This window comes from Danio rerio, chromosome 12, assembly GCF_049306965.1.
Source record: "Danio rerio strain Tuebingen ecotype United States chromosome 12, GRCz12tu, whole genome shotgun sequence".
In the NCBI taxonomy this organism is placed as follows: Eukaryota; Metazoa; Chordata; class Actinopteri; order Cypriniformes; family Danionidae; genus Danio; species Danio rerio.
The window spans coordinates 18,737,473-18,763,611 of NC_133187.1; the positions used below are offsets into that span (position 1 = coordinate 18,737,473).

The 26,139-nt window shown below is 35.4% G+C and overlaps 3 protein-coding genes across 10 annotated transcripts in view; 1 reads left to right on the forward strand and 2 right to left on the reverse strand.

Moving 5' to 3' along the window:
- stambpl1 (STAM binding protein-like 1) overlaps window positions 1-13,768 on the reverse strand; it is a 37,248-nt gene extending 23,480 nt beyond the window's left edge. For 2 of the 7 annotated variants that reach the window (XM_073918343.1, XM_073918344.1), the window contains exons 1-4: window positions 13,649-13,768; window positions 6,418-6,524; window positions 2,128-2,345; window positions 1,922-1,997 (exon numbers count right to left, since the gene is read on the reverse strand). In XM_073918343.1, the coding sequence (XP_073774444.1) occupies window positions 1,922-1,997; window positions 2,128-2,345; window positions 6,418-6,447 (324 nt within the window). In that variant the 5' untranslated portion in view covers window positions 6,448-6,524; window positions 13,649-13,768. Of the gene's footprint in view, window positions 1-1,921; window positions 1,998-2,127; window positions 2,346-6,417; window positions 6,525-10,206; window positions 10,529-13,648 lie in introns of those variants that run through there. The other 5 variants (XM_009306678.4, XM_073918345.1, XM_009306677.4 and 2 more) reach the window with 3 other exon arrangements.
- A 60-nt stretch (window positions 13,769-13,828) lies between these two features.
- Window positions 13,829-17,673, forward strand: ankrd22 (ankyrin repeat domain 22). The gene is given in 6 exon segments (NM_200274.1): window positions 13,829-13,980; window positions 15,136-15,327; window positions 15,543-15,650; window positions 15,803-15,880; window positions 15,988-16,086; window positions 17,333-17,673. Coding segments are annotated over 6 exon segments (576 nt in total). The 5' UTR covers window positions 13,829-13,959; the 3' UTR covers window positions 17,411-17,673.
- Window positions 17,674-17,682: 9 nt separating this feature from the next.
- lipf (lipase, gastric) overlaps window positions 17,683-26,139 on the reverse strand; it is a 42,541-nt gene continuing 34,084 nt past the window's right edge. Inside the window, exons 7-8 of one of the 2 annotated variants that reach the window (XM_073917535.1) lie at window positions 20,692-20,760; window positions 17,683-18,456 (exon numbers count right to left, since the gene is read on the reverse strand). In XM_073917535.1, coding sequence (XP_073773636.1) covers window positions 18,223-18,456; window positions 20,692-20,760 — 303 coding nt within the window. In that variant the 3' untranslated portion in view covers window positions 17,683-18,222. 2 annotated transcript variants of the gene reach the window in all.

Genomic DNA, 26,139 nt, shown 5'->3' on the forward strand with positions numbered 1-26,139 from the left:
AAGGACCACGAGAAAACATCAGTTTAAATCATTGGTTTAGAATTTGCAGCTTATATGATAAAACAGAAGCTATTTATATGCTAGTACTAGCGAATGAAAAAACATTCAGCAAATATTTAGCACTTGATCATTCCAAAATTGCTCAAATCAAAGCTGATAACTCATAATGCTCTACAAATTCTGCCTCAATAAAAACATATCAAGTGAAAACATCAAGTAAGGGATAATGTACTCGGCACAAGGCCGCAGGCTGAATGCCTTAGTGTCTCATCAGTGACAATTTACAGCCATAATCGCACTGCGCTTATACAACAGTTGATGGCATAATTGTGTGCAAAAAAAGAAAAGAAAATCAAGAAAGAAAATCATCTGCAGCTGACGTGAGAACAGCAGAAACCAATTCTACTTCACCAAAGTTACTTTAGAGCTTGTATTTTAATGATTCGCTAGCGTAATGTCTTAAGTGATGACTAAACAGCTGATTTTGCTCACATTTTAAAATTATAAGCCTGAATCTGCAGATATTTCCCAGTAAATTTCTGTTGCAATTGGGAGATCACAATAATTATCCACAAAATAGTCAAAGCAATGCAAACACTACCAGATTACTGTTGTGTTCTTCATAAGGAAAAATAGGTGGGGTGGGGATGTGGTGGGTTAATTGCAGCTGCTTGATAATGTCTCTGGGGGCCAAAAAAAATGTATGGCCCCTAAGAATCGTTCTAACTTCAATTAAATGTCTGTGACAAAAATGAAAGTAAATAAATAAATATTTTTTAAATAAATAAATAAAATAGAAATAGAAATGCAATATTATAGATGCTATATAATAATATAAAATACGTACGTACATCCCTACGCCAGAGTAACAGTCGGAGTGAACGCACAATATACACATAATGTATCGCCTTTGAGGTTCTCATCACTGATAACCATGGTGACGGGCAAGAAAAGAAAATGCAAAATGTTGCGCAAGAAAAGAGGACAAACTGTAATTTTTTTCACTGAAGTCAAAGGCAAGCCGTTGTGCCTAGTCTGATGCGCTTAAAGTGATGAAAAAGCCAATCTTGTGTGTCACTACAACTCGAAGCATGCTAAAGTCTTAAACTTAAGTGTTAAAAAGCCACTTAACAGTTTTTTATTTGATCAGCTGTAGTTTACAACTATGCTGGGTTTTTCCTTCTATAAGGGCTTAATATTTATTCTGTCGCCATCTTGTCTCTGAGAAATTATAAATATTTAAAATAGGCACTATACTTATAAATAAACTGCATAGTTGCCATCTAAACAACTACAATGTTAACTTAAAACCCTTAAAAGTACATTAAGTTGTCCATCGGCAGCAGTATTTGTCAAACTGTAGTACAACTGAGTAATACACAAGAGTGAAGGGGGAAGAGGCTGTACTAGTGCTGTTATTTGCAGAATATCATACGGCTAGCAGCCAATCAAGTTGAAGAACCAAACAGAACTGTTGTATAAATATAATATAAATATATTGTCTGGGAATAATATATCTTGGAATGCCATGACTGACTTGAATCAACTATGCCAGAGAGCCATGTAATTGATGCAAACTTCACATATATTTATCACATATAAATTACATATATTTATTTAAGACAGCGCATAGATCTTATGAAAATCATCAAAGAGCCGCCCTTTGCTAAAGCTTCAGGAAATCACTGAATGCACAAAAGTAATAATGAAGTGGTGTTTCCCAGCATGATCAGCATGAAGTTCAGCTGATAGAAGCGAAAGCAAAACATGTGCCCACACAAGGCAAACCCACCATGTGAGCAGCTGAGAGCATGACAAGTCTTCCAGCCAAAGTAATTGAGCGTAATGCTAATCAGATTTACAGTGGGCTGAGCGCCACAGGGCTCCATCAGTTACCGAGAGCAACACGCCAGGGGCTTACCTTCATTATCACCTGCTTCTCAGGGATGTTGCACTGCTGATAGTCCCTGTGGCTGGGGAGTTTCTCAACAAATAAACTGTACAAAGTAAAAATGTCAAATGTTGAAAACAGGAGTTAAAGGTTGATAGTCATTAATTTGATTAAATATTTGAGGAAAAATAACATTTAAGACACAGCTGAAAAGCTACAAACAAAACAAAACATACGTGATGAACTTGTTGTAGAGGACAAAGGCATTCTCCAGGCTGCCCTCCTCTAGATAAACAGCTGCCATACGCTCCATCTCCACACCAGAGCGAAAGTAGCGTCTCGGGGCGATGTCTTCGTTTATTTCTATGTTATAGCCCATTTTGCTGAGGGCCCGCACACGTTCCACAGCAGGCAGAGTGACATCAGTGTGATCCGGCTCAGCTGCTAACTTCTTCTGCAAACAGACAACAGCCGTGAGAATAAAGCAGTGGCTTATTTAATTATTTATTCATTCATTCATTCATTCATTTTCCTTCGAATTACTAATCAGGACTCACCACAGCAGAATGAACTGTCAACTATTCTAGCATATCTTTTACACGGCGGATGCCCTTCCATATATATACCAGTACTGGGAAACACCCATACACTCACACATTCACACAAGCACTCATTCACTACCAATTAGTTCATCCATTGTAAAGTACTATTGCTGGTGAAGGCAAAGTGGAAGAAATAGTCCCCTATTTCTTTTTTAGCATTTTTTGTGTGGTGATTTTTCCCAGCTTTTTTTTATCTGTTTAAATAATATCAGTCCATAATTGATATTTATTTATATAATATGATTTTTGAATCCAAACACTTTTTGAACCCAAACATTTTTTAATTCAAACACAACCGTGTGTTTGTTAATCTGGTCAACGGAAAACTGGCTTCAAATGAACACATTTTCAAAAGTTCACACTTAGCTGATGATTGATTATGAAGCTTGTTTGGCATGCTGTCCCAGGAGAGAACCCTAAGCTCATAAGATACTCGAGCCCGAGGCTCCCTCCTGTTTGCAAAGCGTGGGGAGAGTTTGAGCTCAGGTAGATCTCGAGAACTGCCTCTTCAAAATGATGGTTGTTACATGGAACTTAGGGTATTTATAATGATTTAGGAATCGTCTGATTGTTGAATCATAAATTGAATAATGCGGGACCAGCCGCAAGCAACCATATGCATGCGATCCTCTCTAAATTATTAATTAATTCATTCATTTTTTTTTCGGCTTAGTCCCTTTATTAATCTGGGGTAACCACAGCAAAATGAACCAACTTATCCAACACATGTTTTACGATGCGGATGCCCTTCCAGCAGCAACCCATCTCTGGGAAACATCTATACACACCTATTCACACTCTTGGACTATGGACAATTTAGCCTACCCAATTCACCTGTACTACATGTCTTTGGACTGTGGGGGAAACCGGAGCACCCGGAGGAAACCCACACGAACGCAGGGAGAACATGCAAACTCCACACAGAAACGGCAACTGACACAGCCAAGGCTCGAAACAGCGACCTTCTTGCTATGAGGCGGAAGACCTACCTGCTGCACCACTGCATCGCCCCCTCTCGAAATTAGTTTATAATTAAACTTAACTTATTTTTACCAAGCGGCAACCTCCCGCTCTCCCTCGTGAAGTAAATACGGAAGTAACTAAAACTACAATTCATCGCTAGTCCTGGCTCCATAATAGAGCAAATTTCTATCCACCCAGATTGATTTGGTTCAATAGACAGATTAATTAGATGTAGGCTCTCGAACAGTCATCTGAAACGTTGTCATACAGTGTTATGCTGGATTTCATAAATAGCTTTGCATTTACTAACACAGCCTACATTTGACGTGTTTGGAAGTAATTTGGGTTTTCCTGCTGTAGAAAAACGTCATAAGTACAACGTTAAGTAGCTCAATGTATTACAACAGTGTTTTTAAAGGTCTAAACACTTTATTGATATAGTAAACAGCCAAACAGCTTCTTTTGGGATGTTCAGAAACCTATGGGTGACATTACGGCTACTGCATCCATTTCTGTTACAGTCTACGTTTTTACTTAATTTCTGTCATGTGATAAAGTTTGGGACTCTTTCCAGGTTTGCCTTTTTGCTAAAGTGGTTGGGATTTAGAAATAATAATATTCAACAATATTCTTGGCTTGACACTACTGCATAAAAGAAAATTAGAAATTTGAACTTGTGCAGTGTAGGCATGGGACGATAACCGCTTTCAAGGTATACCGGGGTTTGGAAAAGTCAAAGATTTAAAACCGAAAAAAAAAAATTCTGTTAAACCATTCCTACGGTTTTGAAATGTTTTTTTAATGTGTTTTTTTTTTTTTTTTTTTTTAACAGCAATTTTTTTTAGTTCATTAGGGCAACAGTAACTCCAGCTTTAAAGGACAGTCCACATCAAAAGTTACGGTTCCAAAATATTTTACATGTTACTTAATAAAAAATATTGTGTTCAATGGGGAAAATGTTGCTGTTTTTTTACTCAGACATTTTAAAACACATTTTAAAGCAGTAATTACAGAACCCTGATACTGTGATATTAGTCACACTTTACAATAAGGTTTATTAGTTAATGTTAATTAATGCATTTACTAACATGAACAAAGAATGAACAATAAATTTACTACTGTATTTGTTCATGTTAGTTAACGTTAGTTAATGAAAATACAGTAGTTCATTGTTAGTTCATGTTAACTCATGGTGCATTAACTAATGTTAACAAGCATGGACTTGGATGTTAATAATGCATTAGTAAATGTTTAATTATGATTAATAAATGCTGCACATGTGTTGTTCATGATTAGTTCATGTTAGTAAATGCAATAACTAATGAACCTTATTGTAAAGTGTTACCGTGATATTTTATCCAAGGTTATCATACCGTCAGGATCTTATACCGGCCCATGCCTAGTGCAGAGCTGTTTTATTGCTGAATCGAGATTATTAAAAAAATGTACAAATAATGCAATTTTAACACTGTTATTGAACTGATTCAAGCTAAATAATGACACTATTGTGTTCAGAAGAACTGCTTATAATGCTGGTCACATTCAATACTGATTGAGCTGAATGACACGATTGTTTTTGTCTGAACTTTGCAACATTTATAAAAGCAATTGGAATGGAATTGTAATTTACTCTATAATGCCTCATTGTCATATCATGTACACAGAAATTAGCGTGTCTTCACAGCAACCTAACAACATAAAAGTTTGTTTAAATGTTTTATGCATTAAAATAGAATACAGAAGGTATTTTTTAAAAATGTACTTAAAAAAAACAAACCGAACTGACTTCATAATCAGTGGTTGATTCTATAATTTTTCTGCCTACCAGTGTGAAATACTATCTGCTTTGAATCTGTCTTGTATAATCTGCTAAATAAATCATGATGACCTGACTTTTAGATTTCTGACTCTAAGATGACTCAACCTGCCGAGCTACATTATAGCGCCATCAAAGAAAGATGCCTGAACTAGGATCAGTCCCTGGCCCGTACGCCAGCAGCACAGAACATTTGGTCCAAAAGACATCACAAGCCTCTGATGCACACAACATAAGCTCTGTTCATCACCCAGCTTGAGCGAACCGGAACACCCACGCTGAGCTTGCTTCCAGCTCTCATACTAATGACTAAACAGAGCCTCTGTATTAGGGTCAGAAAAGAGCGGGCATCTTATCAACATGCAGCAAGACACTGATGGACACCAATAAGGGTCTGGCGACAGCTTGCTTGATTTAAAAAATATGCAGTTAAACATTTGTGAATGCTGGTGGAGAGCCAAATTAAAAGTCACTCACTGGAAAGAAAAAAAATATGTTTTTCTTAGTTAGAGTTTTTGTCTTGTTCCAGAACTTATTAAATCAAGAAGCATTTTCCAGACAAGTAAAACAAAAACAAAAAATTTTACATTTTGCAAATTTCACTGTAAGACAAGCTAAATAATCCCCACTGGCACATTATTGAGCTTGTTTTGAAGAAAAAGCTTGTTTAAATTAGACTTAAAAAAATAAAAATAAAAATAAAATATATATATATATATATATATATATATATATATATATATATATATATATATATATATATATATATATATATATATATATATATTATTATTATTTTTTTTTTTACTAGTCTAAAATGCATCTTGATTTAAAACTTTTACATATTTGGACACGAAACAATAGTAATAGATGCAATTTTTGCAGTAGAAAACTGGCCAGAATAAAAAGACTACTTTATTGGTGCATTCACCAAAAGGGGAAGTGAAGTGTGAAGGGGGCTACATCCGTTGCTTCCCTCTCGCCCACTCCAGGATAGAGGAATCTAAATGACGGAGCTGCTGCAATGGGAATACTAATGGGAGTGAGTCAGAGGAAGCCATTCTGTCCCTGCGACCCACCTCCAAGTAATATCAGCTGTCCCCCCACCACCATCACCACCCTCCTCCACCCACAATGCCACTTACCAGCGTGCTGAAACTGAAGCCCTGGTCCATGGTGAGTTTATGAGCTTGGCTTGCAGGCTTCGATCCTCCCTATGCATCCATCTGTCATCTCCCAAGATGATTCCAAGCTGAGGAGCAAGAAACATCATATCTGGCATCACAGCAGTTCTAAAGACGTCTTTTTAGTTACTCAACACTTGCTTTGGATACAGTTCCATGCTGCAGAATTTCTTAGCGTGTTCTCCCTAATCTATTAACACAGTTACCATGCCCTGTGCATTTCCATGGGGATTATTGAATATAATTCAGCGTCTCAGTCCCAATAACACAGTTATTCCTTCCAGAATCTGTGCTACAGTTGCTATGACAGCTTGTTACCATGCAGCAAAATATGGTGACTCATGGATATCTTCAGCTGTGAAAAAAAAATCCTTGGTGAGCTTTTTCACTTAGCACAAAGCTGGGTACATATTGATTAGCTTCTCTCTCACTCCCTTATGTATTCTATGATAGCTGAGAGCAGATCCACTATTTCACAATTTAAAATAATACATATAATCACCACAGAAGAAAATATTCTGAATAATGTTGCCATGGCAACTTAAATTAGATGCACCGCTAAAATAAAAGCACAGGAGGTGTGGCAGATTTAACACCGAGCAATGTCTGATAAGCAGGTCATTGCATCATGTACATTTGCATTTGACTGGTTAAGAAAATATTGCCTCTAGATCAGAGATGCCCAAACTAGAGCCCGCGGGCCAAAGTTGACCCTTTGTAGACTTTGATTTGGCCCACCAGATGGAAAACTATTGCGAAGGGTTGGGGAATGCTTTTAACAGACCCACATAGCGAAATTTTTCTGGCCCACACAATCAGGTTTTGCTTGGCCCACATGCCGCAATGAATTACGGTACATGACTGGACCAAGTCTAGCTTTCAGACAAGAGCCAAACATGGACCATATCTGGGTCAAGTCACAGACAGGTTAATAACTCATAACTGGGCCTGAGCTGGGCCAGATATGTTGGTGTGTCTCGATTGCAATGAAATTGATAAAGCCGCAAAGCATTGTGCTTTAGGCACACTAGGAGCATGCCTTTTCTCAAAGAGACCTGATTGGTAAAAAAAATTCTCTTTATTTAAAAATTAATGTAACTCATTTTAAATTTAGGTCAAGACAGGCCAAACTTAGATGGCCTATATATCAGTTTTTTAACATCTGGGCCAAATACTACATTTTACATCTGGCCCAAATCTTGTGTGGCGACAAATCTGCCAAACTTGGGCCATGTCTGGCCCTAATGCTGTATGACAGTGCCGGATGAAAGCCTGCTGTGCCAGCTTTATGCCAAATCTGGGCCAAAATTCTTTGCTTCCTGGGGAGATTCTCATGTGTATTTTAATGTAAACTTTTGTCTGTTTGTTTTATTGTTGAGCTACAAAAAACAAACAAAAATTTAATTAAATGTTACAATTAAATGTTGTACATGAAACAGATTTAAAAAATGAACATAGTGACACTTAACGAATTGGGGACAAAGCTGAAAATATCAACATGCAAATGATTATTTTTAACAAATGTTTGTTAAAATAATTTACATTTTCAAAAAATAAGTTTATATTTATATACGGTTGAAGTAATCTTTTGTTTTTATTTGTAATTATTATAAATTAAATTAGGAAATTACCTATGGCAACTGTAATGTTATATAGTGGATATGGTAGATGAGGAGATTCCCCCTATTGTGTAAAGCGCTTTGAGTGCCCAGAAAAGCGCTTTATAAATGTAAGGAATTATTATTATAATTATTATTACAGTTAGCTACATTTACCTTCATCCCACAGCTCTCAATCAAGCTTGGATTTTGGTCCTTCAGAGAAGAAAGTTTGGGCACCCCTCCTCTAGATTAAATTGCGAGTTTACAAAAAGTACAACTTTTTAAAATTTCATATTTACTCACCAGAGAAAGCAAATGTTGATGCCTCTAAGTGCCAATTTTTTCCATCTAAAATGAACATTTTTCTTAAGCACCTTTGTGTAGGTTCAGTATTTTCACTTTTATTGTGACAAATAGGTTTCTATTCATTGCCTTTAAATTGAAATAATGTAACAAACATTAAAGGCTGAGTTATTAATTTTTTTGAGTCAAAAATATTCTAACAGAAAGCAGCTTTTGCATTTGAACTAACAAATGACTCAGTAGCACATAATGGATGTCTTTAAGGCTAAAGAGATTTAAAAGCATCATAAATGGTTAGAAAATATTAATATTTTATCTACGAAAACAAACTATGTTCTAAACATTGACATTATCGAGCTCCAAAATACATTTTCAGTGTTCCGTTGAAGGACAAGTAAAAACACAAGAATGCTCAATGAGGAATGAGTAGTTCTTCAACAATTTTAAAAGCCAAATAAATGAAACCACAGTCCACATCAGCATACATGCCTGTGTTCGATAAAAATACAAGATCTGTGATTGTATCTCTCCTATCACAATATTTAAGATTAGACTTTTACCCTGATGAATATTTTCCCAGCTGTGCATATACAAAGTTTATTCAGCAAGTGATTGCTATAATACTCCTCCTTCCTGACCCCAATGAATAAGTAATATTTTTGTAATTAAAAAGTAACACGTCATTTAACAGTGAGTAGAACTTTTTCTACTTTAGTTCTTTTTTTTCTAGTGAATCATTCCCTTCTGATTCATAATTTGCCTCCGTAAGTAACTTCTGCTCTTCTCTGTTACTATTCTAGACATTCTAGACTACAGATTTAATCACTAAAATCATTCAGATCAAATATATCAGTGAAATTATTCAGGTTAGTGCTATATTTCCTAATTCACAACAATAATAAAGTAACTTCTGCTTTTTCTGTCACTGAACTAAATTATCATATCAATTGATCAGTTTTAAATGTGCTCTGACATGGAGCTCCTCCAAGACACAATAAATATTAAGATGGCAAGTCAACATTCTAGATTACAGATAAGATCACTTAAATCATTCAGATCAAATATATCAGTGAAATTAATCATTTTAGTGCTATATTTCCTAACTCGCAACAATAATAAAGTAAATTCTGCTCTTCTGTCACTTAACTAAATTCTGATATAAATTGATCAGTTTTTAATGTGCTCTGACATGGAGATTCTCCAAGACACAATCAATATTAAGATGACAAGTATACATTCTAGTCTACAGATAAAATCACTAAAGTCATTCAGATCAAAATATCAGTAAAATTAATCAGGTTAGTGCTATATTTCCCAACAATAATAAAGTAACTTCTGCTCTTCTCTATCACTGAACTAAATTATTATATAAATTGATCAGTTTTTAATGTGCTCTGACATGGAGATTCTCTAAGACACAATAAATATTAAGATGGCAAGTATACATTCTAGACTACAGATTTGATCACTGAAATCATTCAGATCAAATATATCAGAGAAATTAATCAGGTTAGTGCAATATTTCCCAACAATAATAAAGTAACTTCTGCTCTTCTCTGTCACTAAACTAAATTCTGATATAAATTGATCAGTTTTTAATGTGCTTTGACATGGAGATTCTCCAAGACACAATAAATATTGAGATGGCAAGTATACATTCTAGACTACAGATTTGATCACTAAAATTATTCAAATCAAATATGTCAGTGAAATTAATTAGGTTAGTGCTATATTTCCCAACTCACAACAATAATAAATAATAATAAATAACAATAACGCATGGGCCTAATTTAGAAGTAGCACAAAAAAAAGTGTAATGTTTAATAAATGTAATAAAGATCCTCACCTGTAGGTGAATGGCTGTTGTGATCCCATGCTCCACATTCCTACAATCGTCGCATGTGGCACTTACTAGAATTCAGCGCGGAAACAGGCAACTCGCGTAAATAAAAGAGCAGGTTTTTATTATTGTCTGAAACTCTCGGTCTTTTGCCTTTGTGCCTCATGGAAGCTTTGTTCTTTTGGCATGGGTATACGCGCGGGGCTAAAATGGCTGATTGCTGTCTTTCAGAGCGAATAACCCTGCGATGTCAGACGGTTCGCCAGGAGCTCTGCGAGTCAGATGAAAGCTGCTGCTGCTGGAGCTGCGGTGCTGCCGGTCACTGGCTGTGTTTCAAACGCTCACGAGCCGCCTATGTAGGCAGCATCCGGATTTTCAGGATTTTTCTTTGATGCCTTTGCGCTGACCAGTTCACTAGATTTTGTGCCGCAATCAGAGTGACATCTGGAGAGAGTGGGAATGGCTGAATAATACGACATTTACGCTTTGATTTATTGATTCTACATTATTTTCAAGCACTCGCAGATTTTTATGACAGTTTATTCACATTTTAAAGGCATTGTAGGCCTAGTCTGTAATTTGTTGTGTGTTTATTGGGGCATGTTTACGTTTATTTTGTGCCATTTTTCTCGTCACAATAGTTAAAAAAAGGATAAATCTGATATAGGCTAACATGTTTGTATTTTTTTATCCACCAGATGGGGCACAGTTCCTTTAAATCAGCATTACATTTCTTCTGGCAACTGTTAATAATTAATGTTCTTTAGAATTAGAGTTCTAAAGTGCTTGTTTAAAACATTTATTAATATTTATTTATTTGTTTCCTTAAGTGTACTTGCGATGTGGACTACATTTCATTTAGTTCAAGGTTATAATAATAATAGGCATAATAATAATAATAATGATGATGATGATGATAATAATAATCTGTTTGCAAGGCATTTGGCCTTTTTTTCTTTTCTTTTTTGTACTTTGTATAAGGAAAAAAATTAAATAAGTAGTGTTTTTTAGTCTAACTTCAATCATATTCAGCTTGTAAATTTAGCAATTTGTCACATTGGAATTATAAGGTTCTATCTGCGTTCTGAATAATTAAGATATTATGAGTTAAGAATTAAGATATTGAGCTTAAAAGTTTTTTTTCATTCCATATAGCAAACAGTATGTGTGTACCATTTGTTTTTTAAATAAAAAGTCTTAAAATGTAAACAACTTATAAAAAACATCCCATAATGTAAATATATTGTCATTCAATAAGAATATGTCAATAACTCAATTTTGACAAAAATGTCAGATAGAACCTTACAATTTTAATGTGACAAATTGTTAACTGAAGATTCACTCTGTCATTTGAATAAGTACACAGATTGAGCACCACCATTGACTCTTGAAGCGTGCAGCGAGTTCACCAGTTCAAAATAACAAGGAATGGCATGTTTATTGTGGAATGTATAGTGGATTTTTTTAATTGCAAAAGCTGTAGTAAAATAAAGTAAATTTTTTCCCAAACTACAATAGAAATACAATAATAAAAAAAGAATAAAAATACTCTGTAAGTATTCTGTAATATGCACCTCCGATTAAGTCTAAATGGACTATATTCATTCATTCGTTCATTTTCTTTTCAGCTTAGCCTCTTTATTAATCCGGGGTCACCACAGCGGAATGAACCACCAACTTATCCAGCACGTTCCAGCTGCAACCATCACTTGGAAATGGATTATATTATTATTTATAATAATATTAACTTGTGAATCCTAAAGATATTGTGTCAGTAACAAACAAGTAGAGCTTAAACGGATTTTATCCAAAACTGAAAATGTATTTATACTCACCCGTCTATTGTCACAAATATGTTTGAGTTTCTAAACAAAGTTAGCTTGAAAAATGTTGGAAACATTCATAACAGTCGTTACCGGTTTTTAAAAATTCTTTAAAATAACTTTTTTTGTTCAATCAAGGAAATGCATAAAGGTTTGGATCCACTTGAGGGTCAGTAAATAGTGAGCAAATGTACAGCTTTGATTGAATTATCCCTTTAAGAGTAACATTGAGGATTGCTTACTGTAAAACTTTTATTTTAGAGATGCTACATTTCTGAAGTATTTATTTAGTATTTCTTAGTATACATTCTCAGAATTGTTATATTCTCTCTGTCTCCTTTTTTTCACACTGAAATGGGAAAGAAGGCTGTTATGTATATGCTGGTCCATCTGGATTTTCATCTGGTTGGAATTTTCTTCAGTCTAAATTGAAAATACAAAAATTGGTGCCTTTTGATTGGAAAAATTACTGAGCAAATAGAGGGTGATTATATGATTTGCATTTGCTTTAATTGTTCCTAATGTAGTTTGTCCTGTAAAGTCTGTAAACTTTGTCTTGCTGCTCCTTTTGTGCAAGGACACTTCTCAGAAAAAGATTATTGATTTCAGTATTTGGGTACTTTCTGTTTAAATAAAGGTTAAATAAAATTGTACAAATTACAGTTTAACAAAAGTACTAGTTAAAATTTATTATTATTATTTTTTATTTATTAACTCAAATGTTAACTCAAATAGAAAATCCAAAGAAAGTGGAAGTTTTAAGTGCTCTTTTGTATACAAATATTGTTTGTTTAGAATTGAGTTTAAAAAAATAAAACCAAATAATAATTAGATTTTCTGTTACAAAGACATGTTTAATATATCATTGTTGTTTTTCTGTTTTTGACATTATTTTCATAATTTGTAGAATAATGTCATCTTGTTAAGAAAAAGTTAACGCATTTCCACCAATAATTCAAATTGGATTATTGATTACTCGCCCCATATCTTTTCCCCATATCCCTGAGACATTCATTTATCTTTACAACACAAATTAAGATTTATTTTAGCTGAATCTCCAAAAAGTGTTTTAAGAAATATTATTTAGCTGTAAATCATGCTTAGCTATCTTACTACACTAGAGAGAAAAGTATGAGAGTTAACTGGTTAGTAACTAATAATGCAAAAGTGTACCTCTTGCCATTTTAAATTACCTTTGAGGTATTAATATAGATAATTTAATTAAAAAAATCTACATTTTATGTACCGCCCAGTGTCAGCTCTTGTACCTTTATTTAAGTGAATAAATGTAGGAGTAGTGTCTGTGGAGTGAATAAATGGAATTATAGGCCACTGACTACAGATGAAAAAAAGGACATAGACACCCAAAAGAGCTATATTTTTGTCTTTGCTCTGTTGCACTTAAGCATATTCACTTGACATATCTTTTTAACCTTTTTAACATTTTTTGTTGTGGTGGTTGTTTATTTTCCAAATATTTTTTTATTAATCAAAGCTTTGTATTTCTCTGTGACAAATGACTCTAATGATGCTGTCCTGTGATGTCCCAATCTAAAAGCCGAGAATTATTCTAGCCTACATAATGTAGATCAGTACTCACGCGTATCTCCGTTTTAAACTCTTACATGTAAAAATGTTACTTCTCCTGCTAAAGATGACTCAGTAAATTTATTCTGGATTTCTCGAGTTCGACGGGAAATGAGTCTATCGTCTCTCGTAGCGGATGAATCCACCGTCCCCTACACACCTGAACTGAACTGATTGCGTCATTATAGCTTATGCGTCATCGTTACGCCCTCAACCTTATCACCTGAATCACTGGTACCGCTCGCAGCAGGTACAAAGCAAATTAGCGAAGGGCTGTTAGTTTTATATCTTCAAACTTCAGATAAAGGATTTGTAAGTTTCGTTTTGCTTCAGGGACAGAGGAAGACAAATGGGGATCTTGTACTCAGAGGTAACGTGACTTACAGCTTGTTTTGAAACTTAATCTTCCTGTTTTGGACTGGAAAAGACTTGGTTATTGTAACATGTTCTGGTCGTGTAAATGTAAATTAAGACAAGAGATTAGGACAATCTCTTACGATTTAATGAGTTTTCCTCTTCGTACTTGAAGTTTGTCAGCGTAATGGATTAAACTGAGTATATACTTAGTCATAATTATTACTGCTACGTGTAACTGTGCAGTAACTGTCATCTCCGACAAACAGTTTAACGTTCACACTTTTATCATCAGAATTCAGAGAAGAGTCATATCTTATTTTGTTTTCTTTTTTAAAGATGTCAATTTTTACGTTTTATTATACTTTAGCAATGTTGTTAGAATTTTCATTAGTGATTTAGCATTTTTATTAGTGATTCATTAGTGAGACTTCATCTCATTCGGATACACGCTTGTGTTGGTTTACTTGCAGATAACAGAAAAATACAACACAGTTTATAGATGTGATATTTGCACTGTTTATATAGGCAAAGTAATCCACATAACGTTTATTATTTTTAACTTTAATTTTGTATTTGCAAAGGGTGTGTTTTATGTGTTGAGTAATCTGTCAAGTTTATGAAGTCACCAGACCTGTTTTGATCTTTATCACGTCTGATATTTTCAAGTTATCTTTCGTTTGACATCACATGCCTCTGGCATTAACTGAATATAGCCTATGTGCCCTCTAATTTTATTCATTCACTTTCTTTTCGACTTAGTCCCTTTATTAATCCGGGGTTGCCACAGTGGAATGAACCCCCAACTTATCCAGCACATGTTTTACGCAGCGAATGCCCTTCCAGCCGCAATCCATCACTGAGAAACATACACACTCATTCACGTATACACTATAGACAATTTAGCCTACCCAATTCACCTATACCACATGTGTTCAGACTTGTGGGGTAAACCGGAGCACCCGGAGGAAACACACGCAAACACGGGGAGAACATGCAAACTCCACACAGAAACGCCAACTGACCCAGCCGAGGCTCAAACCAGCAGCCTTCTTGCTGCGAGGCGAAAGTGCTACCGGCTCCGCCACCACACCCTCTAATTTAATGTACTTTAAGAAATTATTATACATGCTTTAATGTAATGTTGTTTCATGCTGCTTTCTTTCCATAGCCCATGTGTCAGGCAGCTTATGATGATGACATCCACAAACTGAAAGAACTCATCTCAGCTGATCCCAGGAACATAAATGCTCAAGATGAAGGAACGGGAGACACACCGATCATAGCTGCCTGTAGACGGGGCAACCTCAGGATTGTAAAATACCTGCTAGATAGCAATGCAAATGTGTCCATAAGGAATAAGGTATTGCATAAGCGTTGAGAGTGAACGCAGTTCTCTTGAGTCATGATTACCATAATGCTGCCATCATATTGTTATGAATGAGTATAGTGTGCAATGATTCATTTAAATGCATGTTGCCTGACTCACTCTGTGGTACATTTTATCTATGATTGTTTATTTCATGTAGTTTTTTGATATATGTGGCGTATATATAATATATGTATCTCTTCCTTTAGAAACAAAGGACTTGTTTGCACTATGCTACAAGAAGAACCTTTTCCTTCTTGGACTACCTGATGATTGCCATTTTAATGCCTATTTTGCTCATTGGTTTTCTTATATTGGTAAGTTGTGGTATTTTAATGTCTAAAATGCATTAATAATTGAAAATTTATCTGAATGAGATTAGGAAATATTTTTTAAAGATTGCTTTATAGGCATAGAAAGTGTGCTAGTTTTACAAATATAAAGCGTTTTACCCTTTTTATTTCAAAAGGAAGAGAAGCAAAGAAAAAATGTGAAGTTGATGGAGTTTTTGTTGGCCACTAAAGTGGATGTAAATGCTGTAGACTATGTAAGTAAAACACTTTTTTTCAAGTCAAGGGTATTAAAATCTTTGACAAAGTTTTGTGCTAAAAAGATGTTCATGTTATAATGTGTGTATCGTTGCATCTTTTTTAGAAGGGGAACACTGGACTTCACTATGCGTGCCAAAGAAAAAGTCAAAGGATTATTCCATTGTTACTGCAGAGGAATGCAGATGTTTCAATACAGAACAAAGTAAGTTAATTATGTGGGCATTGGAAGGGCCAGACAGAATCAGTGGATATTTTTTTGCTATTTCATTTTGAATTTTGTTGAAAATATGCAGAATGATTTTAGGAGTATCGTAACTAAAAACTGAATATATAAAATAAAAATAACTTTTGAACTTTTATTTAATGTTTACAATGCAGATCCACTTACTTGGTCAACAAAGCAAGTCCGAAAAATATTACTTTACAAACTGTATTGTACATAAATCGAATCAACAGGTTCATATCAGTCAATTTTACTACTGAAAGTAATCAATGATGGCCTTAAAATCTGTGGATTTCTGTGCATACAGATTCCGGGTCGGCCTAGTCATTGGCCATTACTTGAACATGAACTAACTTTTATCAGTGTATTGAGACATTCAGTTGTCATTGCATCACATCATATGAATGCAATGACAGGTGCCATAGTTTTGTTGTAAGCCATTTAGGAGTAAAACAAAATCATAAATTGTTTTTCAGATCATGTCAGCTTGTTATACTGAAGATTATTTCAAGCAAAAATGAAAATTATAATATTATTTTCTTACCCACATATATGAACATATCATATTAATGTAACATTGTTTAATCATCAGAATGAAAATGAAGATATTTTAGATGAAATCTGAGCTCTCTCATCTTTTATAGACATAGTCTAGTGACATTCATTCAAAGTCCTGAAAAGGAACCAATCACTTTCCATGGGTCTCTAGTGGTTGAATGCAAATAAATTAAATAAAAACAGCTCCATGAACAATTTTGTGCACTGAAAAACTGCAAAAACCTTTGTCAGGGTGTATGTTTACTAAGGGCAGTATGGGACTTGTGTGTTGCGCTGTTGACTCTAATAACAAAACGTTATATTGCGTGTAATAAGTGTGCACCCTCCCCTAACATGAAAGAGAAAACATAGGCAAGCTTAGTTTTATTTACAGTTTTTAAATGGCTCTCAGATTCCATCTAAAATATCTTAATTTATGTTCCAAAGAAAGTCTCAGAGAATTGAAACAACATGAGGGTGAGCAATTATAGCTGAATTAATTTTTAGGTGACTTTTTAACTTTTACCAGATAATATTATTTTAGTTTTTTTTTTAAAGTAATGAAACTTGCCAAAGATGTGAAATTTGTGTTGATCTTTTTTGCATGTAATCTAAATCTTTAAAATGATGCGATGGGTTGTTTGACTTTTTTTTCCCTTTTCTCCCCTTCTCCTATCTTCTCTTACAGAATCGGGAAACTCCACTAGATATTGCACAGAAACACAAATTCCTAAAAATTGTTTCAATGTTAACAAAGTCAATGTGAGTATTAATGGAGCACTGGGGTCCTGCACAATTCACCAGATGAGTTTTAGTTTTGATGTGCACCAAATATTTTTTTTCTGCGCAACAAATATTGTTACATGTGATGTTCTGAAACTACATTTTCTCTGATGAAAATGCTGTATGTAAACATTTGATTTACTGATTTGTTGAGACTTTTCAGACATATCGTGGTTTGTTTTAATGTTCAAGTTTGCTTTTATCACTGTACAGTATAAAATGTATTTCCAAAAAAAAAAAAAAAAAGCTCACTACTTTCTATATACATGTCTTCTGTGTTTATTGGGATATATCACATGATTTAAACAATCCTACCAAAACATTAAAATAAATGATGAAATGCTACAGTTTGAAGATGTAGTGGTTAGTAAAAGCTACAGTTAAAACATTAAACAAGTGCATGTACTTTAAAGGACATTAAAAACGACACCTGATCTTGAGTGTTAAACAGTCTCTGTATGATGGCACAGAAAGACTTCCATTGGTTTTTAAGATCAAATTTACATTCGTAAAATGTTGATTGGGTTACCAGCACCTCAAACAAATGGTTCATCTGCTTACAGTATAAACAAACAAAGAGGTAGAAAAGCATTAGTTAAGGCTCAAAGAATGCTGATAAAACCTGCTGCTCAATCAAAAGCTTTTTTCACTCGCTCAGTCCAAATGGGAGGATTTGTGTTTAGTTGGAAAACACCTTTTTTTTTTCTTGACCTGATCACATCTAATTTTACTTGGACATGCGCAAAAATCAGATTTGGACTGATAGTCTAAACAAAGTTAATACTGTATGTCTCTTCAAACATTCTCCCTCATTATTTCGATCATTTTCTCATACATCTCTTGTGGGGCGTCCATCCCCCAGATAAAATCCAGGTGCTCCCAGTGCTTAATGTCGCGTTTATACACCAATTTAGGGATCTGTGTTAGCAGCAAAGCCACATCCTTGGGATCTGCCAGAGTGTCCTGTCCACCAGACCACACAGCTGTGGGTACCGTCATGTCCTGGATGTTGTAAAGTGGAGGGGTCGACTAATAGGGGAAAAGCAGGAACAGAAAACTTAGGCATTGATCAGTTGTACCACAGACTCTAAGGGTGCTTTAACAATAGCACTTTTGGTCCGCACCCGGGTTGATTTGACGTCAGAGTATGGTACGTTCATCTAGTGTGAACGTGTCTTCTGAACTCTGGTGCGTACCAACAAACCATACCAGAGTCCGCCTAAAAGAGGTGGTCTGGGGTACAGTTCATGCAAACTCTGGTCCGGTTCACTTCTGGTATGAATTCAACCGTACCAAAAAACGAAAGTGAACCACCAAAAGTACAACAAACTATAGTTTTCATAACGTTCAGTAGTGTGCGTCTCTGTGTATCACATACTGTGCCCTTGCTCAGTCCTGTTTATCATCAAGGTAATCACAGTGATTATGTCTACTCGTCTCCTCCAAAAACGACATTGCATGATGTTCTGAACATTTATAATATTTTTGCACCAGATGGACACGAGTTGCTTTCTGTATGTCCAAAACCAAAAGATTCAATAAAAGCAGAACGACTGCGATGTGTGAACGTCTTTTCATTTTGGTGATTTGCTTTCGTGTCCACCACCTAGCAACGCATTGACGCAAGCGTACCGGGGTTCAGAAGGAAAAAAGATGGTTTGAACACAAACCAACCGAGAAGGTGGCAAGAGGCGACAATCAAACTTGAGTACGGTCCAGGCAAATGAACCAAGTGTGAAAGCACCCTAATTCTTCAATGTTGTGAGTAACAACACTCAAGGGGCCTCATGTATCAACGCTGCGTACACACAAAAACTTTGGGTACGCCAGGTTTCACGCTCAGAATCGCTCACGTTTGGATTTACTAACAATGAACTGAACGTGGGAATGTGCGCAGCTTCACGGCAGCTTTTTGGCTGGCGTACGCACATTTTTTGTGCGTGTCTGTTTTATTTCCATTGGCGACTCCTAGAGGAAGTTGTGTTATATTCCTCTCTACAAAGTGTCTGAGCCTTGCAATGGCAGCTGTATGAGACGGGTTCATCTAGCAGGTAAATAAGGTTTCCATACCATACAGTTGAGCAGCTAAACATTAAAGCACAATTTGCAGCGGTCGCCTGTTTTCCCAATGTAATCTGAGTGATCTACTGCACGCACATTGCTATAAAGACACTATCTGAAGATGAATTTGCATTCGTGAATCAGAAACATTTCCATTTAATAAATGTGCAAATAAAATATGCACAAACTTATTGATGATTCCTACTTGTCTTTCTCGTGATAAATAGTAGGCAAAATCTGATATGTAGCGGGGGAAAAAAAGAAGAAAGAGTTCATCAGACGCTGGATTCGAGCCGAATTCATGCTCGAACGTGTCAAAACATGATCACATGCGTCTTACGAGCGCGCCACTGAGACTGTTAAGAGTGCTGCAACATTTTACAGATATAAACCAGACTATTTATTTTTTTTAATGCACTCAGTGCGATGTTCAGACCTAACTGTGTTAACCGCATCAGCTAAACTCTCCCACTCTATTTTTTTTCTTTTGTTGTTAATTCCGGAGAACAAACTTGCAAATAACACCGCTTTTCTCCGGTCTACCTCCGAAAGCAGCACCTCCAATTCACATTCTGTTCAAAGTTTCTCTTTTTGCTTGCTTTTGCCATTGCTTTTTCGTCGGGTTTTTCCATTAGCATAGTCATTAGCATATTCATACAGGGGAGGAGGCAGGGAGGGGTTTTGCGCTCGTGCATGTTGTGCTCAGTTTCACGTTCATTCGGATGTACAAAAGAATATGCGTGAGATTCGGCGTACGCAGTGTTTCATACATCTGAATTTTTTTCTGCGTACGCACATTTACAGCTTTGTGCGTACGCAATGTTTTAGTAAGATTTCCACGCAAGTCTTCGTACATGAGGCCCAAGATGTTCAAAAACACTGTGGGTTGCTGTGTTAAATGTATAAATATTAGTTTATTGTAAGAAAAGGTTTCAAGGCATAGTCTGTGAAATTGCCACCATTTCGTCACTCTCATGTCAGTCCAAACCTGCACATGTATGCTTTACCTTTTTCTATGGAACTTAAGATTTTGAAGAAATGTGTTGAGAGTTATGCCTCTCTACTTTTTGACTTCCATTGTATAGAAAATTACAGTGGACGAAAAGTAATGCATACAATCATGAGACTAAATAATGACAGAATGTTCGCTGTTAGGTGGTCTTCAAGGGTTAAGGGGAGAACAGTTTTATTCCATAAAATTACCTGATTATAATGTGCCATATTTCCAGCTCTTCCATAATCGTATGCCATGAGCTTACTGGATTTCACAGCCTGTACAAAGAATACACAAAATATTTTTAAAAAGAAAGGCAAGCTACAAAGGAAACAGAACTTTCATATGATTTGAGGTTGCCTTCATTATCAAAGAGCAACGTCAAAATACCTTCAATATAGGCAAAGCACATTTCTATAGCACATTTCATACACAGTGCCACAGTGCTTTACATAAACAAGAATATGAGAAGTATAATTTTTTTTTTTAAATAATAATAAAAAAAACATTATAAAAGAACATAATAGTGCGATCTGTCAGACGTAGCACTTTGGTCATTCAGTAAAGGCACAGTTAAACAAATGTGTTTTCAGTGTTGATTTGAATGTGCCTAATGTTGGAGCACATCTGATCATTTCTGGAAGCTGATTGCAGGGGTGAGGGGCGTAGTAGCTGAAGGCTGATTCACACTGCTTTTACTGAACTCTTGGAAATTCTAGTTTATATGATCCTAAAGATCTGAGTGATCTGTTAGGTTTGTATTCAGTAAGCATATCTGTAAAGTATTTGAGGGCCTAGGCCATTTAGAAATTTATAGACAAGTATTAATACTTTAAAATCAATTCTAAATGTAACTGGAAGCCAGTGTAAAGACATGAAGACCGGTGTGAAGTGCTCTGATTTTCTGGTTCTGGTCAGAATACTGGCAGCAGCGTTCTGGATGAACTGAAACTGTCTGACTGTCTTTTTGGGAAGACAAGTGAGGAGTCCATTACAGTAATCCACCCTGCTGCTGATAAAAGCATGAGCAAGTTTCTCCAAGTCCTGAGTGGAAACAAAGCATCTGATTCTTGCAATGCTTTTGAGATGATAGTATGCTGATTTACTAACTGCTTTGACATGACTATTGAAATTCAGATCTGACTCCAGAGTCACACCAACATTCTTGACCCTAATTATATATATTATAAATATTGTTTAACTGTTAGAGCCAAGGTACGCATTCACCTTGAGAACCTCATCTCTGTTCCCAAACACAATGACTTCAGTTTTCTCTTTGCTTAACTGAAGAAAGTTTTCACACATTCAACTGTTAATTTCATAAATGCATTTGTTAGAGGGTGTCAATAGTAGTCATAAGGCAGTATGGTTAAGTAGTTCTGAGTGTCATCAGCATAGCTGTGGTAGGAGATTTGTTTTTTTCACATTATTGGGAGCATATAAAGGTTGAACAAGAGAGGGGCCAGAATTGAGGCTTGTGGGACTTCACATGTCATGGATGTCCACCTTAACTTATGATCAACTATACGGACATAGTAACCTCTCCTTTATCATAAGGAATGAAAATATCATGTTAGCTGACTCTTAATTTACAGTTTTTCAGTAAAACAATATTTTTAGATTTTTAAAACCAATTTCCTTTGGTATCCATATAATAAAAGTCAGTGGGTGCCATAACTGAGATTTAAAAAAAAAAACATGCATAAAAATCATAATAACTACCTTCAATTCCTGATGATGAGATGAGGTCTAATAGACTGAAACATTCCCTCAGTGCAACAAACTAAACATTATTTACAACTTTATTATCTGTTATTTACAGACTGGCTAAATGGCTTTGAGCATACACTCAAGTATGCACTATGAATGTCTTGTTGCATAACATGTTCATGTCGTGTCCTTTCCGTAACAACGCTGCATTCCAGACATGGTACATTCCAAATGGGACACATCATCCTCTAAAGGAAACTTTGAAGTAAAATCATTCATGGCTGCCATATTGAAGTGTTGTTTCTTACCAAAGTACTCAAAACTCAAACTCAAAACTTTGAAGTGCCCTTCGGAATGTAGGATTTTAAAGAGTACAATGTATGGACATTTCTGGCACTTAAGACACTTTGTGCAGAAACATTGTTTGATGTCAAACACTGCAAACCATTTGGAATGGCTCATCCTTATGCCCCAAATCCCTTAAAATCTGTTACGCTGAAGGTAAAATTCTTTGAATCGATTAGTGCAACGATGGCCAAACTAGGGCCCACGGGCCAAAGTTGGCCCATGGTAACCTTTAAGTAGGCCCACCATCCCGACTGAGATGAGAGGAAGAATGATGTGAAGGGTTGGATGCCTTTAACAGAGATCATAATTTTTAATTTAACAGAACCCATTTGGTTGGTTTTGTTACTGAGCTACAAAAAAGCAAACTGAAATTAAAGGTTTTAATTACATGTTTGTAAATAAATTTGGATAACTCCCAATTCCAAGTTGTCTGAAACGCAGCATAAGTAAACCCAAGTGTGTCAGCTCAACTGTGAATTTGCATGTAATACATCATTATGCAACGAGACTCCTTTGTAGTGCATACTCCAGTGTACATGCTCAAGGCCATTTGTTCAGGCTCTGAATACCAGGTAATAAAGTTTGATAAGTAATAATAAAAAGTAAATCATTTTCAGTTTCTAGCAATCGTTTTGGTTCATTAAACCAAAACCTGCAGTAGTTATAATTTGCATGGCTATGTTTTTGAATCTCAAACTAATGGTGCTTGCTGATCTTCATTATATGGATAGCAGAGGACAACAGTTTCAGCTAGAAATCTCCTTTAATGTGCTACTGCAGATGGAATGTTGCCTACATCTTGGATCGCCTGAGGGTGAGTAAATGTACAGGAAATTTCTTCTTTGGTTGAACGATCACTTTAACTCACTAGATTAGAATGTGAAACTGTTTAACACAGTGGATCTCAAACATGTTCCTGGAGCCCACCCTGGACTGCACATTTTGCATGTCTCCTTTGTCTCAAACAACCATTTCAGGTCCTTAAGTTGAATCAGGCATGTTTGACGAAGGACACAAGCAAAACATGAAGTGTTGGAGAGGCCTCAGGAATGTGGTTGAGCACCACTAGCCTAGCCAAATTAATTATTTAGCATATATTAAAAAAATTGTCAAAAAAAATCACTTTAGATACTTATTCACCTTTATTTGTATAGCGCTTTTACAATGTAGATTGTGTCAAAGCAGCTTCACATAAAAAATCATAGTAAATTGGAACAGTGTAGTTCAGTTTTTTTAGTGCTACTGAGGGTCTAAACACTGGAGAGCAAATCCATGCAATCCAGCAAATCGATGCGTAGCTCTGCAGATCCCAAACCATGCAAGCTAGTGGCGCCAGCGGAGAAGAAAAAAAAAACTTCACAAATTGGCGAAAGTAAAAAAAAAAAAAAAAACCTTGAGAGAAACCAGTCTCAGTTGGGCACTACCATTTTTAATTTCTCTGCTGGCCAAACGTCTTGTGCAGAGCTGTAGTCTCAGCGGCGGAGGCTGGAAGCTTATCTACATAATAAGAAGGTTCTGAATATACCAAAAATCTATATATTTTTGAAAATATTCACTCATCTTCAATCTGTTTAAAACATAAAGGTATACAATTTAAAGTAGTACACAGATTATATTTGTCCAAAGTGAACTAGCCAAATTTAAACCGAATATAAAGCCTAATTGTGACAGATGTAATATTGAACAAGCTACACAATCTCATATGCTTTGGGCTTGCTCAAAATTAAAGGATTTTTGGCAGCTAATATTTCAATTTCTGTACAGCATGTTTCATACAGTATCTAATATGTTCAATAAAAACACTTTTAAGAAAAAAAAAAAAAGAGTACATTATTGGTCAAAAGTTTGGGGTCAGTTTTTTTTTTATCATGTTTTAAAAAACTATTCATCTGTTCATTAAGGTGGCATTTATTAAATGTAAAAATATTTATTTATTACTTATTGTGTGTAGTTTCAAATGAATTTATTACTCCAGTCATTATTGCTTTCATTACATTAATAATAATTAATATTAGAGTGATTTCTGAAGGTTCATGAGACACTGAAGACTAGAGTGCTGAAGCTGAAAATTCATCATTAAAATCACTGGAATAAAGAATTAAATTATAATTATAATCTACTTTTGAACAGTTATTTTATAGTGCAATAACATTTCACAATTTTACCATTTGTACTCTATTTTTGATCAAAATAAATGCAGCCTCGGTGAGCAGAAGAAACATATTTTAAAATATTTTAAAATCCTATTTACCCCAAATTTTTACACATACACCGGTAGTGTATATATTTGATTAAAAAAAAAAGAAGTTTACTGAGCAGACATGGCAATTGATACCTAACATAAATTTAACTGATAGTGTTTGAGGTTTTGCAGTTTTGGTGTGGCAGTGTCAACCAGACACATACATACATACATACATACATACATACACACACATATATATACATATACATATATACATGTATGTATGTGTATATATATATATATATATATATATATATATATATATATATATATATATATATATATATATATATATATATACACACACACACACACACACACACACAGTTGAAGTCAGAATTATTAGTATGAAGGTAAATCAGTTGCGTAACTCGAGAGCTTGCAAATGTAAATGTGAGCACTTGTGATAATAATATTTGTATGTGTAGGTTGAAATGTACACTTACAGCTCTGATGTGAACAGCTGAATCCCTCGATTTGCACACACACACAACAATCCACACACTTGTGTTTTAAATTGGAAGTTGCAGATTAATAGTTGTGTATTTGTAAAATGTCATTTACAAATACAAAATGACAGACACACGTGTGCACGGCAAATTTGATTGCATCTTATCTCTACAACCACAGGTCGGCACTCACAACCTCTCAGTTTCGTCAGTACAACTACAAATCTCCCGCGCTCTGACTTTTGCTACACATCTCCCGCGATCTCTGTAGCAGAACCCATCTGTGCACTTGCAAATGCAGAGGCGTGAGCAGCGCGGGGCGGGGGAGGGGCGGGGCAGGTGTAAAGCTGTTTGATTGGCTGATGCCTGACCAATGAACAATGCCAGCAGCCAACAGGACTGAGGTCTGAGGTGCAAAAGAATCATTTCCCACGATTATTTTATTATTTAGGGTTTATTTCAACTCTTTTCTGAAGAGATTCTTGTTAAAAATCATTAATTTTGCGGAAATGTACATACCAGTAAAAGAGCAGCAAAGCCAGTTTATTGGCTAGAGCCAGCCAATGAGATGGGGCGTTTCTGTTTGTCAGGACACAGGGCAGCTCACGTTGTTGGAGGCCTCGAGCAATCAGAGGGTAAGTTATGATTTTTAATAATTATCTATATGTTCAATACTGTTAGCTAAGCTAAGGACTGTGCTAGGTGCTTCTCTAGTTTGTTTTTTTTTATATAAGAAACAGTTATGAGTTATGTAGGAGTTGCTTTCTATCATGTTATATCGTTCTAAAGATACAATTCAACCCACATGAAATAAGTTATAATAGTATTTATAGTAAATAATATTACGTTTTTGAACCATACTAACTATAGTAAACTGTATTATACTGTATATACTGCAGTATCTA